Below are 14152 nucleotides of genomic sequence, written 5' to 3'. Positions count from 1 at the left end.
TGGCATAGGATTTGGAAAACCAGGGATATGAAACCGATTCATAGGAGCATACCTGGCATTCATTCTTGCAGTGGAACTCATCTTGAAACTTCATCAAGCTACTGATCTTCTAGCAGTGGAGTCACCTTCAAATTTCTTATTCGATGTGTGGAGTCGCCAAGGTAGTTTTGCAGCCTCAAATAGATGTCTGAGCTCCTGCTACCTTCAGAAGTTCAACCTCTTAATTTCGGGAATGAATAGACTTCAGGCTCCCGGAAGACGCACCAAAATGTTATCTCAAAATCAGGCCTTGATAGGCTGCTGGTCAGGTTGACTCTAAGTAACTATTTCAAACCTACTTTACGCTGAGGCTTAGCCTCCTCAACTTGAGAGGGCTCTCTCAAAGGTTAATGATTTTGACAAAGATTAGATGGCTAACTCTATGAAACAAGTGAAAAATATGAATGGTTGAACATGATCAGTAAAAAAAACTATCCATTGGGCTTATGGAGTCAACAACACCTCAATATAACAATGAACTCAACCCTACATGGAAGTCAGGGCATTCAGCGTTTAAACATTCAGAACATACACTCATATGGGACCACACAGTTTATAGATGTATACAGGAAGTCAGAGCACATTCAGTGAATTCTGAGTGATTATACATCCATACCACTGTAAGAATTAAGAAAAGGACAACATCACATATTCTGAACATAAAAAACCCTTCATGAATCCTGAGAAGTAAAGTCAAGCATGTATTACTGAAAATGAGTCTTACATAGGCCAAATACAAGATTTTTCATAAAATGTTCCAACCCCTTGTACATCAGCTCTTCTGCTATATATAGAGCTCTTTACACAACTTAGATTCCTCCTCTAGCATGAGGGAAATTCGAATTCATCCTACTATGACACCTATTGATACTCAAAACTAACTATTAAATGCAAATGACACCTAACTAGCAGTCCTAGAGACCTAATACAACTAGGAGTGTAACTCCTTATCATGATTCAACAACCTTATCTAAGCATTTAAAGCATTATTTGACAACTTGCAACCTCAAGGAGTCGAATTTGATGAAGTCTCCCACGTGGTCACCCAACTGCTGATGAAAAACCCTAGAAATTAGGGAACATGTTTCCCTGTTTTTAGGTTTAGATCCTTGAAAATTGCAGAGCCTTTATCTCTTCATCCATGACACATTTTACGAAACTGAAGGAGGTTTTTGTAGCCCATGTTGTCCAGAACCAAAACCTCTCCTGGTTTTTGAAAAAATTTCTCCAGCTGTCCAGAAACTGTCCTTGAACAACACGTGGCAAACAGGAAAAATCCGTTTTCTGAAATTAGGGTCTCAATGAAAGCTTAGTATATCCCAACTGAAAATACTTATGAATAAAGTGAGATATATTATTGTAGCTGGAAATTTTATGAAGAGAAACCTCCCTCATAATTCCAAAATAAGTCTTCCTGTAACCAAAAACTGATTTTGAAAAAGACTGCTAAAACCAGTAGACAAAGCTTGACTTTCAGCAGTTTCGTAACGCACGTTTAACCATAAATTCTTCCCACCTCAGAACGAATTTGAAGAAACGGAAAGAGGTTTTTGTATTTTGGTATGTTAGGAATAAAAGCCTCTTTCAGTTTTCAAAATTAAGTTTTCAGCTGCTCAGAACCCATTCTGGAAATTTACTAGTAAACGCAGAAAACAGAGTTTTTTCTGTTGAAACAGGCTGCTACAGGGGTTTCGCAGCGCGCTGCGAAACTGCTGTGTAATTTCAAAAACACAGATTAATGCCGAAATCCGACTGTCTTGAGTTTCTTTATCTTGGAATGTCCCTTTCATCTGTTCTAAAGTTGTTCAAAACTAAATGCAGAGGCATCATTTTTCAAGGAAAAATTCAACAAGGCAAATCATCAAAATTTGAGGACTTAACCTTACTTGCTACGTGACTTTCCTTAGTTAAGGAAACCTTTCCCACTGGCTTAGCTATGTTTTTATATCTTCAATTTTGCCTTTTCAATTGCATGTTTCCTTTCCCTTTCCTTGAATTGGGAAATCTCAAGGTTGGTAGACATCAATTTCCTTTTTGACTTCCTCAAAGCTACATTCTTCTTCTTGAGTGCTAACTGCCTTGCTTGAATTGAAATGGAGAACTTTGATCTATGCTGACCCTGAGCTTGCCAAGTGCTTCTTATGCATGAAAGGAACATGAAAGTGACCAAGACCAATTCTTCCTCACCTTACCCCTTTTCTTTGAAATTTGTTTAGTGATAACAGACCGAAAACCATCGCATCCAAAAACATGTGCGAAAATCATGCAAAAAACCATAGGTGGGTCCACCCTATGACTAACTTCTTCTTCCTTGGTATATATAAGATTACATTGTTGATCATTTAATTCATTTAGAATAACGGAGATCATTTCATTATCATATACCATATCTCCTAGATCTTGAAATTGACCTTTTATTTGAGATTATTTTGAAGACATGAAGATATCCCTCCATCCTTTGACACCTTCAATTTATACAAATTAGATCTAATTGATATGGTCTTTTCTATCATGCTCTTAGAGAAAATTTCTACCAGCTTATCATATATTTCTTTCGATCTATCTAGCTCAGCTACATAGGAAATGAGAGGACCTTTGATAGATTCCTTAAGAATATTTTGAGCCTTAAGATCCCTTTCCATGTATTCAAATAACTCTTGTTCTTCGGATGGCTTGGAGACCTTTCCATGGACATGATCAATATCTTCATTTACTTCGAGGATTATGTCTATCATTATTTTTCATACAAGGAAGTTTGATATCCCAACCAGCTTATGGTTCTCCTTGAAACATGAAGTCATTTTAACTATATTAGTTTATAAGAAAAATGTACTTACTTGTGAAGATAGAATCTTCAACTTGATAATGATGACGCTCTTGTTTCTTCAGATGATCCTTTTAAGAAGGTTCTTATTTTGGGGGAATACTGCCTTCTTTAGTATGATCTTCTTCCAAATGAGATCCTTGCTTTAATAAAGAGAAGATTGTCTTTCGATCTAGCCTTAGATTTGAAGAGCTTCCACTCTTTTGGTGATGTATTAGTGATGATATCATAAGTGCTTCTAGGGTTTTGGTCTTTCTTCCTACTTCCTTCTTGAATATAATTCCAAGACTTTTGCTAGAGTATATTTCTTTGATCTAGGGTTTTGGTATTATGATGATCTTAATTTGTTTCTTGGTGTTCTTTGGCTTTCTTTAATACTTATTTGAAGCTTGATCCTCGTGTGTCTACTTTCTTGAATGCCCCTTCTTGACTTCAGCACCTTAGCTCTGAAACCATGTTGAGAAATATAGGGAATGAATAGTTAAAAGATGCCTTTGCTTGATAATTTCTTGTGATATACTTTTACTTCTTATCTTATAGTCTTTCTTTCATTATGTTATTATTGTGTTCTTTTCATCAAGGCAATTCCAATAAGCACAATAAAATACAAGTGACACAGTATGTAGGCTTGTCAGCCAGAGCCAAAACCTCTCACCTATTGAGAGGATAACTCGATCAAAATTCTTCTTCTAGATCTTCAATTAATGAGTAACAAGACCATGAAAAAGACCCTTGACTCTAGTATCCTCCCAAGAACCTGGTCACTAACCTTGATTTTGTGCATCTTCCCTTTCTCGACTTTCTTCTTGATCTTGAACTGCTCTCCTCGGCTCCTTTTAGAGAAACTCAGTCTCTATCCTTCACATTGTTTCTTCTCAACTTCCTTTAGAGAAACTTGATCTCTATGATCTCACTGGATTCCTCTAGAGAATCTCGATCTCTAGATCTCTATCTTTGTCACCCATAAAAAGTACCCTAGAAGAACCCTTCCCTTGTTGACCCCAGAAGAATCCTTTCTTCGTTATCCTAGACAAAACTCTTCCTTCGCTATCCAAAAGAAACTTATCCTTTGCTTGCCGAGAAGAAACTCTCCTTCATTGACCCCAGAAGAAACCTTCTTCGCTATGCCTAGAAGAATCCTCCTTATCTATGCCCAGAAGAATCCTATCTTTTCACTTTCCTTTGAGCCTTTTCTTCACACTACTTCTTCACCTCCTATACGCACTTATGCTTGATCTCTTCTTCGTGCTTCTGCTTGTCGAGATGCTTGTTGAGTTTCTTGCCTCTAACTGACATTGAGTGTGGCTATATATACACTTCATCGCATGTCCTTTAGGCCAACATGATCACAAGTAGTTAGGCCAACTTCTTCTAACATGTTCTTCCATCGTCTTGGAGGATACTTTACATAGACAAGATTGACCTTTTACAAAGTGTAACATGAGTACATTACATGACAATGACTCTATCATTTTCTGACTAGATGACAAATAATTCATAAAGACTCTCAATGGTAGTCTTGACTCAAAAATAAAATCACTTTCTAATGAAATCCATGAAGCAAGAAATACAATAAATTTATTTTTCTTCTTTACATCTCATTACATAAAATCATAATTACATGTCGTTATGAAGGTCAAACCTAGTTACACTTCCCAACATAGGAAGGTATATGTTTTCCTCATTTGGTAAGTCATTTCCCATGTGGCTTCCTTAGTCCCAAAGTGTCTCCATTGCACTTTCACTTTCTATATTTCTCGATTTCGAAGCGTGATGATCCTTTTATCTAGAATGCATAGTGGCTCTAACTGGAACTCTCCCTCTAGTTCCACCCATATCATGAACCAATCAATCACATGATTAGAATCCTGTACATATTTTTTAAGCAATGAAACATGGAGAATATCATGGAATTTTACTAATGGAGGTAAGTCTAGCCTATAGGCCATTGGTCCAGTCCTTTCAAGGATCTCAAAAGACCCAAAAACCTGTGGTGCCAACTTGGCACATGACCCGATCTTCAAGGAAGTTTTCTTGGGTTTAATTCTCAAGTAAACATATTCTCCAACTTGGAACTCTTTATGCACCCTATGTTGATCAGCATAGATTTTCTGCCTATCCCATGCCACTTTTAATTTTTTCTTAATGACTTGCATTTGCTGCTCGAATTCCTTCAATATATCGAACCCCATAAGGACTTTTCTCATTAGATCATTCCAAGTGATAGAAGTATTACAACTCCTTCCATAAAATGCCTCAAATGGTCTCATCTTTATAGACTCGTGGTACCCATTATTATATGCAAACTCCACAAGTGGAAGATACTCTTCCCACTTCCTTGGCTAGTGCATTAAATACATCCTCAACATGTCTTAGAGGATTATGTTTGTCCTCTCTATTTACCTATCCATATGTGGATGATGTGTTGTACTAAATGCCAAATCAATCTCCAGGGCTTGCAAATAGTTCTTTTCAAAATTTTGAAGTGAACTTTGCATCTCTATCTGAATTTATCTTTTTGGGCTCTCCATGTAATCTCACAATCTCCTTTACAAAAATTTGAGTCACTTCACTAGTAGAATTAGTGGACTTGACTGCTACAAAATGAGCCACTTTTCTCAACTTGCCAATGACCACCATAATAGCATCATGTTGTTGGGATGTTCTTAGCAACCTGGTAATAAAATCCATGGATATTACTCTTCACTTCTATTTTGGAATGGGAATGGGCTGTAATAGCCCCACTGGGCGTTTACATTCAGTCTTCACCTGCTACCATTCTATGCACTTCATAACAAACTCAACCACTTCTCCTTTCAATTCAGGCTAATAATAAAACTTTTTTATGGTAGTGAAAGTCTTATGGTATCGTGAATGGTTGGAATATTGTTTAGCATAAAACTCTCCTATTATGAGCCTCTTCAAACCATCATTATTTGGTACATATATTTGGTTCTCGAATCTAACTAGGCCATCCTCAGTGAGATGATATTCCTCAACCTCATCATCTTGTTGTATCTTTTCCTTCATTTGTTGATATTTCTCATCATGTTGCCTTGCATTTTTTACCCTTTCTACTAGGTCCACTTCATAAGAGCTTATGATTATCAGGTGATTCAATTGAATGCTTCTATTGAGTGCATTAGCAACCTTTTTATTTTTGTCTTTGATGTACTTGATCTCAAAGCTAAACTCGTTAACTATGGTTAGCCATATATCTTGTCTTGTGTTTAACTTAGGTTGACCAAACAAATACTTGAATCCACTATGACCTGTCATGAGTGTGAATCTCTTGTCGAGGAGGTAATGCCTCCGCATTCATGGATAATGGTAGCTAACTCCAAATCATGAGTCGAGTAGTTTACTTCATGCTCATTTAATTTCTGTGACTCATATAAAACTACCTATCCTTCCTGCATCAAGGCTCCACCAAGCCCTTCATTGTATGCATTTGTATACACCACAAAATAATTGTCTGGATCTACAATCCTCAGCACTAGTGCATTAATGAGCAACTGCTTCAACTCCTCAAAGCTTGTCGCATATTCAGTTGTCCACTCAAATTTCTTTCCCTTTCTCTGCAAGGATGTGATAGGGTGCCATATCTTGGATAATTTTTTGATGAACCTCATGTATTACCCTACCAATCCCATGAATGATCTGACCTCATATGTCATCGATGAAGACTATCACAAATTTGTCCAAATAAATATGAAACACATTGTTCATTTATCACATGAATGTGGTAGGGGAATTAGTAAGCTGGAAGGGTACCACCACAAATTTGCAGTGCCCTTATCTTGTCTGGAAATCATTTTTATGGATATATTCCTCTTTGATGTGCACCTGATGATACCCAAACCTCAAATTGATCTTGGAGAACATTGTTGTTCCCTTAAGATGATTAAATAAGTCAACAATATGTGGCAATGGATACCAATTCTTGATTGTTATTTTGTTTAACTACCTATACACAATACAGAGTCAAAGTGTCCCATCTTTTTTCTTCACAAATAATATTGGAGCTTCCCATGATGACACACTTGGTCGTATGTAACATTTATCAAGCATCTCCTTCAGTTGTAATTTTAACTCAACCAGCTCAAGCGTACTCATCTGATATTGTGCCTTAGATGTTGGTGTTGCTCCAGGAACCAATTCAATAGAGAAATCAACTTCCCTGTGATGAGGTAATCCAGGAACATATGTTGGAAATACATCTTTATATTGATGCAACACATGATATCTTTTTAGTATCTCGCTCTCCTTTTCCTCAATGTTGCTATTGACTTTGTCACAATTGGAAATTTGCATAGAATACAAAATACATCCCTTTCTACTATTGTGCTTAGCCTGCATGGTCGTGATCAGTCTTACTGAAGTAGACTTTTGCTTCCCTTGCAGTATTCTTTTTTCTCCATGCTCATCCAGGCACTCGATTAACTTCTCAAAACAGTCAACATTGGCCTTGCGTGCATACATCCAATCCATGCCTTGCAATATGCCACACACCTCCAATGGTAGGACATTGAGTTTTTCCACTGGGGACATTCCATTTAGTTCCATTGGGAAATCCTTCACCCAAGATTTGATCATCTTCTTTATTCCTGTGGATAATTGAACTAGCCAGGATTCATCATGTGGTTCTTGATTCAAATGACATTGTTCCACAAGCATTAGGCTAACATCGCTATATTTATAATCGGGGTCAATTAAAACAGAAACAGTTTGATTGCAAATATTACCTTCCATCTCTATTGTGGAATCTTGATGATCTACATGTTGATTGTCTAGTGTTTTGTAGATAACAGGCATACCACGTGCCACATCTCCCATAGTTTGCGCTTCCTTTGCATTTTACAACCTTATACTAGTGTGACTGTATTGTGGGAAATCCTTCCTCAAGTGATTTTCTCCACAAGTCTAGCACTTCTGTGGACCCTTTCTGTAACCCTTAACTTCTTCTTGAGTCATACGGCCTTTGCTAGCAGAGTTGGACCTTTGTAGATTTTCTTTCTTAACCAGTTTCATGCTTTCTCTTTTAGCTACATGCAGCCTTTTCCCTTTAAAACTGGAATTTCCCTTGAATTTCCAATCAGATTTAAACTCTAGTTTGCGCTTGGATTTAGCATATCAGTGTTTCAACTTTTTAATGGCATCATTTAATGTGTGAGACTCATGGATCTCAATCAATTATCTGAATAAAAGAGGTAATCCACTAATAAGCCTTTGGCCTTATGCCTTATCATCCTCAAGATATTTCACATATCTTAAAAATTCCAGTAACTTGGTGACATATTCCTCATCTGACATTGGTCTCATTTGAGGTCATAAAACTCTTTTTATTTATTGTCATTGTAGCTATCTGATAAATATTTTTCAAATTCATTCTAATTTAAACCCTCTTCAGTTATGCCCCTGACATTCTTCAAACCCTCCCACCATATGTATGCTTTTCCTTCCAAGCTACAGGTGGCTACTTTTGCCTTCATGTTTTCAAAATAGTTATGGATTGTGAAGCCCTTTTTCATTCCAAGCAGCCAAGTTTCTGCATCTTCAGATTTGTAATCTCTCCATCAAATGTGGGTGGTTTAGCCTTCTTAAATTCCTAGGGCATTTAGTCTCTTTATCCCTTTATTTGATGGTGATGATGAGAATGGTGGTGATATCTCCTGATAATAGAACTAGAATGACTACCATAATGATGTCCATAAGTGTTAGTCCTTCTCTCTGGGGTGCTTAATGGTACATTCCCTCTCACTGTATCTTCACTTTCCCTTTTGTGCCTCTTCCTGGACCTGCTACCATCTACCCCATTTGTTCTCTCCTCTAATCCCAAAGGGATCTGTTGGTCCCTATGACTAGCCCCTAGCTCATGTTGTCTATGTCTATGTAAGCCTGATAGGCTTTGTAATATAATTGCATTTATCTCAGCTTGTTTTTTTGGGTCCTTACAAACCTTTTATTATCTACGTTGTAGCTCCTAATCTCAAATCTTAGGCTCCTAAAGGTATCCATTAAATCAGGAGAGTCTACCCCTCCCCACTTGACCAATTGATCTTTCTTCTTTCCCATGTTGTGTGTGGTCAGAACTATATTTTACCATCTTCTTGTTCATTTCTTGGTCATCATGATTTATGGCATATCATATGTTGTTAGTCTGGGTGTTTTTCATCTTATGATATGTGTTGTCATGCACACCTATACTATTAGATTTACACAAAAATCAAGCATGAATAAACAAACATAATCATGACCATGATCTTGCTTTTATGGGGCTACGATGGTGAGTTATTTGTAATAAACAACTCATGTTAGTACATCAATGTTAATCAATCATAAAACCATGTGCATTATCACATTTGTATGCATGAACATATACCAGTTAACACATATTATTATCTCATTAATGACAATAAAATATTATCATTTTTTGGTTCCATGTTGCATAATTAAAACACATCAATCATGTGTGTAATCAATTAATTATAGACTAGTTTTTAACACCTAAACATTAGTTGACCTAATTTTCAAAAAACATCATTATGAAACCCTCGGCTTTGTTAACCCTATAATAGAGTATTGAATTGTTTTTCCCTTGATAGAGCTCATCCAGTCCAAGTGTTGAGCCTAGATAATCTGATACCACTCTGTAACACAAGCCCTCCTAATTCCCACCAAAACATAGGTTAGAAGGAGGTGGTTACTATGTTGACCTAAAATCCAAGGTACCATGATCGGAGTGGGGTCTAAAAAATTTGATCTTTCTTAAATTATTCCAAACTCTAAATCCACATTATTTTTGTGTTTGTCTCATTGAAACGATTCCGACGATATAAATTTTGTCTCAATCTGACACCCAGATCAAAAAATACGATCATTGAAATCTATGCGCTATAGATGGCGCCATGTCATCATCCCGCCAAATGGCTATCCTAGCCACCCTCTCAATGCCACTCAGCGTAAGCGTTTTGGCTACTGACCTATTCATGGTTTGGGTCCCACATCAGGCTATACAATATATATAGATATAGATATATATATATATATATATATATATATATATATATATATATATATATATATATATATAGAGAGAGAGAGAGAGAGAGAGAGAGAGAGATAGAGATATTCAATTAACGAACCGTCTGTTGACATAAACATTATCATTCTATGTGTTTTGTTACTCGACTCTTTCTCACTTGCGGATTCAAAATTCACTCCAAGGGCAGCGTTTTAGGATGACTTGTAATTTGGTTCCTCCCCACACCAATACTATGACGGTCAGGATCATGTGGAGGACATCATGTCCCAAGTCACGTCATCTTGTGCTCCCCGACATATTTTCTCCCTGACACCTCTAAGAATGAGAGCCTTCGAGCTTACGCGTATTGTGGGTCCACTCCTCTTCACGGACGATGCCTCTGATTGGCCCACATCACACACCCTTACATAATAGCTCAGGCAGCCCTGATTTTTCCACAACACCTTGGTGTTGAGTCATCTCGTCCCACCTTTCAGCACTACTCAAGGCTACTTCTGAGAGACAGATTCCGAGACAGTAATTTTCTTGTCATTTGGCGCACCAGTTCCTCTGTCTAAGTGGGTCTGTATTAAGCATTTTCACATTGTGATAAACCCTCTGCATGAGTTTTGAGCTGTTCCACTAGCTAATATGAGGGCTACAACTCACTTTGGCCTTCTCCATGTTGTCGGTTGTTAATTTTAGATAGCATGTTCTTTGCTTAAGACAATTACTTCAATGTTCCATATTATCCCAATTACAATTCCATTTCATTTCCATTAGAAATCACATAAACCATTATCACATTGATATTAACTGAAGAAATAACATAAAAAATAAATTAATAAGACAAGCCAAGATAAGAGAGCACAAATATTTGGCTCAAGCTAGGGAAAAAACCCCAATATGCGGAAAACCCTTGATCAATCCTTTTTATTATAAATATCAAATGTTTAGCAGAGAGAGTAAAATAATACAAACTCAAAGTCAAAATCAACTTGCCATTTGATGATCAATACCACTGTCCAAATGTCAAACAAACAACCTAGTCAAATTTGCAATTCTGACCTTAGTCAACAACAGTCAAATTCTACCTTAACCAGAAAGTCAACAATGTTCAACGCAGCAGTGAATGTGACCTTCTTGAGCTCGGGAAAGGTCAAATAAATTTTCTCTTCCTTGTAAATTAACCAGTAGAAAAAGCAATCATCAAAGGAACAGTTAAACTGGTCAACCAGTAAGTCTACTTTGTGGTCAAACTAGGATTAGACCTTGCAGTCAACGCAAGTTAAACTTCACTGCAAGCCTCGGCTCTTGTGCCAGAATGTGCAACCTGCTGAAATTGAGATATTTCCACAAAAATAACAACAAAATAGTTCCCAATAGGCCTCGGTCAAAGTTGGTCAAAGTTCATTGCAACTTTGTCAACGTAGAGAACGGAAATGTTGAGTCAAACTTTTGCACGTGTGGAGAAGCGCAAGTTTCCTATGATTTGTACGACCCAATCAGATGAAGAGAAAGAAGGAATGTTGGATTGTGAATGTTCCAAATGACGTTGGAGGTATCTTCTATTTATATGTGATGGACGAGGGTAAATTTGTCCAACTTGACCCCAAGCCAACCTTGACCAATTGCATATGTGTGGCCTTGACTTCAAAAACATATTTCTCCTTACACAAATTTAATGATATTTACATCAATTTTTCTCCTCTCGAAAGAGGAATTCAATCCAATAATAAACTTCTTCAAATGAGCTTCCCAAAGTGGAATTTGGCCCTAGTTTCATATTTTAACACTCCCTCTCAACTAGGGATAACTTCACCTGCCAATATCCATCTATCATCATGCCATCTGGATCATCATATACTATCTTTGCATCTCATCTCGTCTTTGTTGAATATTGATATAGATAATAATAAGGATCAATCAAGAGTGAGTCACAAGACCTTACCACTCTCCACTAACAAAATTCAATCTACATAACCAGTGGTAGTACCCCAATCATACTTGATCCTGAGTGACAAATTTGTTGAACACCATGCATCCTAGACATAGGGAGTACGAAAATACTCCATGTGTCCATTTGTATTACTATGGTCCCTATCCTCTTTTCCCAACTCATTGGCTAAATGAGATGTCCTTTCCAAGAGTCTCGGATTACATGGGTAGGATGTATGTTGGGGCATCTACAAGAGAAGGTGAACCACTCATCCTGATCATATTCTAGAGTAAAAGGTGAACCACTCATCCTGCTCATATTCCAGAGGAGAAGGTGAACCACTCATCCTATGCATATATCATCAGCTATAGGGGAAGGTGAACCACTCACCCTATGCTCTTATATATCATCATGGGGTATCACATGGGAAGGTGAACAACTCACCCTATACATAGTGTACATATAGGGGAAGGTGAACCACTCACCCTATGGTTGTGCATAGCTCCAAGAAGTACCCCAAGCCCCCATGATCTCCTAGAGCTCAATGTCCAACTCAAGCGGGACCCTCCCCAAGTCTCTCTTGGAAGGTTAATAATTTTACCTTCCCCAAGGGTTTCGTGAGGATGTCAGCAACCTTCTCATTAGTCCTTAAATGATGGAGCTTTATTGCTCCCTATTGTACCATATTAGTGGTACCTAATGTCAATATGCTTAGAGCGGTCGTGGAACATGGATTCTCTAAAAGGTGAATCCCACTCTAATTATCGCAATATACAATGGTAGTTTCCAACACATGCTCAAATGCCTCACTGAAGAGCGATTCATAATAATCCATGCTTGTTGCTTTATACATTCAGCCTCAACGGTGCTCCCAGAGCAACAGAATTTAGTCTTTGATTCATCCACGAAATAAAAGTGGACTAGAAGAGATATAGCAACTAGATGTGTTCTTTCCATTCACCACACTGCCATCCCAACCAACATCAGAATATCCATGGAATCTTAGATTCCTGGTGATGTAGCTCAAACCATAGTTAATTGTATAACAGAGATATCTCAATAAGTAGCTATCTGATATATAAGGCTTAACCATAAATTGTCTTAGAGTCTTCGTAGCAACGCATATATTTGATCAGGTGTTTAACAAGAACACCAGGGCCCCCAAATGTTGTCTATACCTGGATCAACAACATCTCCATCTTATTAGAATTTTAAGCTTAGGAAGTAGTGCAACAAGGCCAGGTCTTTCATCTTGACTTTAAAAATCAACTCCCTCTTACATTAATAAATGAGAGGATCATCATTTATTAATGTAAGAGGGAGTTATGATTATCATCATAATATTGAACATAGTTATGATTATGATTATGAGTTTGATGAATCATCATGGTCATTAATAATATTGAACATAGTTATGATTATGATTGTATTTATTCGGTCGATTTGAGTTTCTTTCCCTCCCTCTAGATGAATATTCCTTTTCCTTAACCTTATTGTTTGATCAGATAAATTAACATTGATAATAACCATTGATCTAACCCTTTTTCTTGGGGGGGTGTTATTATTAACTTGAAATGAATTAACCAACCTATTCTTCCACGAGGATTTTAAGCTCCAGGTTGTTTAATTAAGAGGAGTTTTCCTCTTCTCTATGCTATTAGATTCCTTAAACTTAATTAGTGGTCCATTATTTAACTTATTAGGTTTAATAAACTTTTATAATATATATATATATATGCTTATTATTATATCAATTATTTATGTTTTTATTTGTTTAGTTTTAATAGTAGATAAGTCTATTAATAGGTCTTGGGAGTTAATTCTTACAATTTATTTTATTATATAACAAGAAAGTAGCTTGCATAATAACTAACTAACTAATTATTTATATATTTATATTTATATATTATTCCATATTATATTATTGATTTAAGTTTTTTGATCTTACAATTATATATATAATTAAATTCATAATATACATATATGATTATTTATCATTCTATATTATGATTTCAATTATCAAAGAAAAAGTTTTATATGGTTTTTTCATATTAGATTAATAACTAATGTTTGTTTTATTGGTCTTGGTAGTTATTTCAAACAATTACATTTTTTGGAAATAAATATAACAAAAACTAACTTACATATTTAACTAACCATTTATTTATATATTATAATTAGGGAAATAGGCCTATTAATAACTAATTGATTCATACTCTTGATTATTAAATACAAACTTTTCCTTTATTCAAACTTTGATAGTAAATATAACAAAATTTTGGTAATAATTATAACAAAAAATTAATTTTCCTTTCCCTTTCCCTCA

The 14152-nt window shown here is 36.3% G+C and overlaps 1 protein-coding gene across 1 annotated transcript; it reads right to left on the bottom strand.

Annotated features, from left to right (window-relative positions):
* Positions 1 to 6847: 6847 nt before the first annotated feature.
* On the bottom strand, positions 6848 to 7699 carry LOC149243530 (uncharacterized). Its single transcript, XM_089371236.1, has one exon. The coding sequence runs from the start codon at positions 7697 to 7699 to the stop codon at positions 6848 to 6850; it is 852 nt and encodes a 283-aa protein (XP_089227362.1).
* Positions 7700 to 14152: the final 6453 nt, after the last annotated feature.

The sequence above is a fragment of the Pinus tabuliformis genome, chromosome 8, assembly GCF_031772625.1.
Source record: "Pinus tabuliformis cultivar Carrire ecotype Pingquan chromosome 8, CPIR1, whole genome shotgun sequence".
Classification (NCBI taxonomy): Eukaryota; Viridiplantae; Streptophyta; class Pinopsida; order Pinales; family Pinaceae; genus Pinus; species Pinus tabuliformis.
The sequence above is the reverse complement of the archived record's forward strand: the minus strand, read 5'-3'. Positions and strand labels throughout refer to the sequence as shown.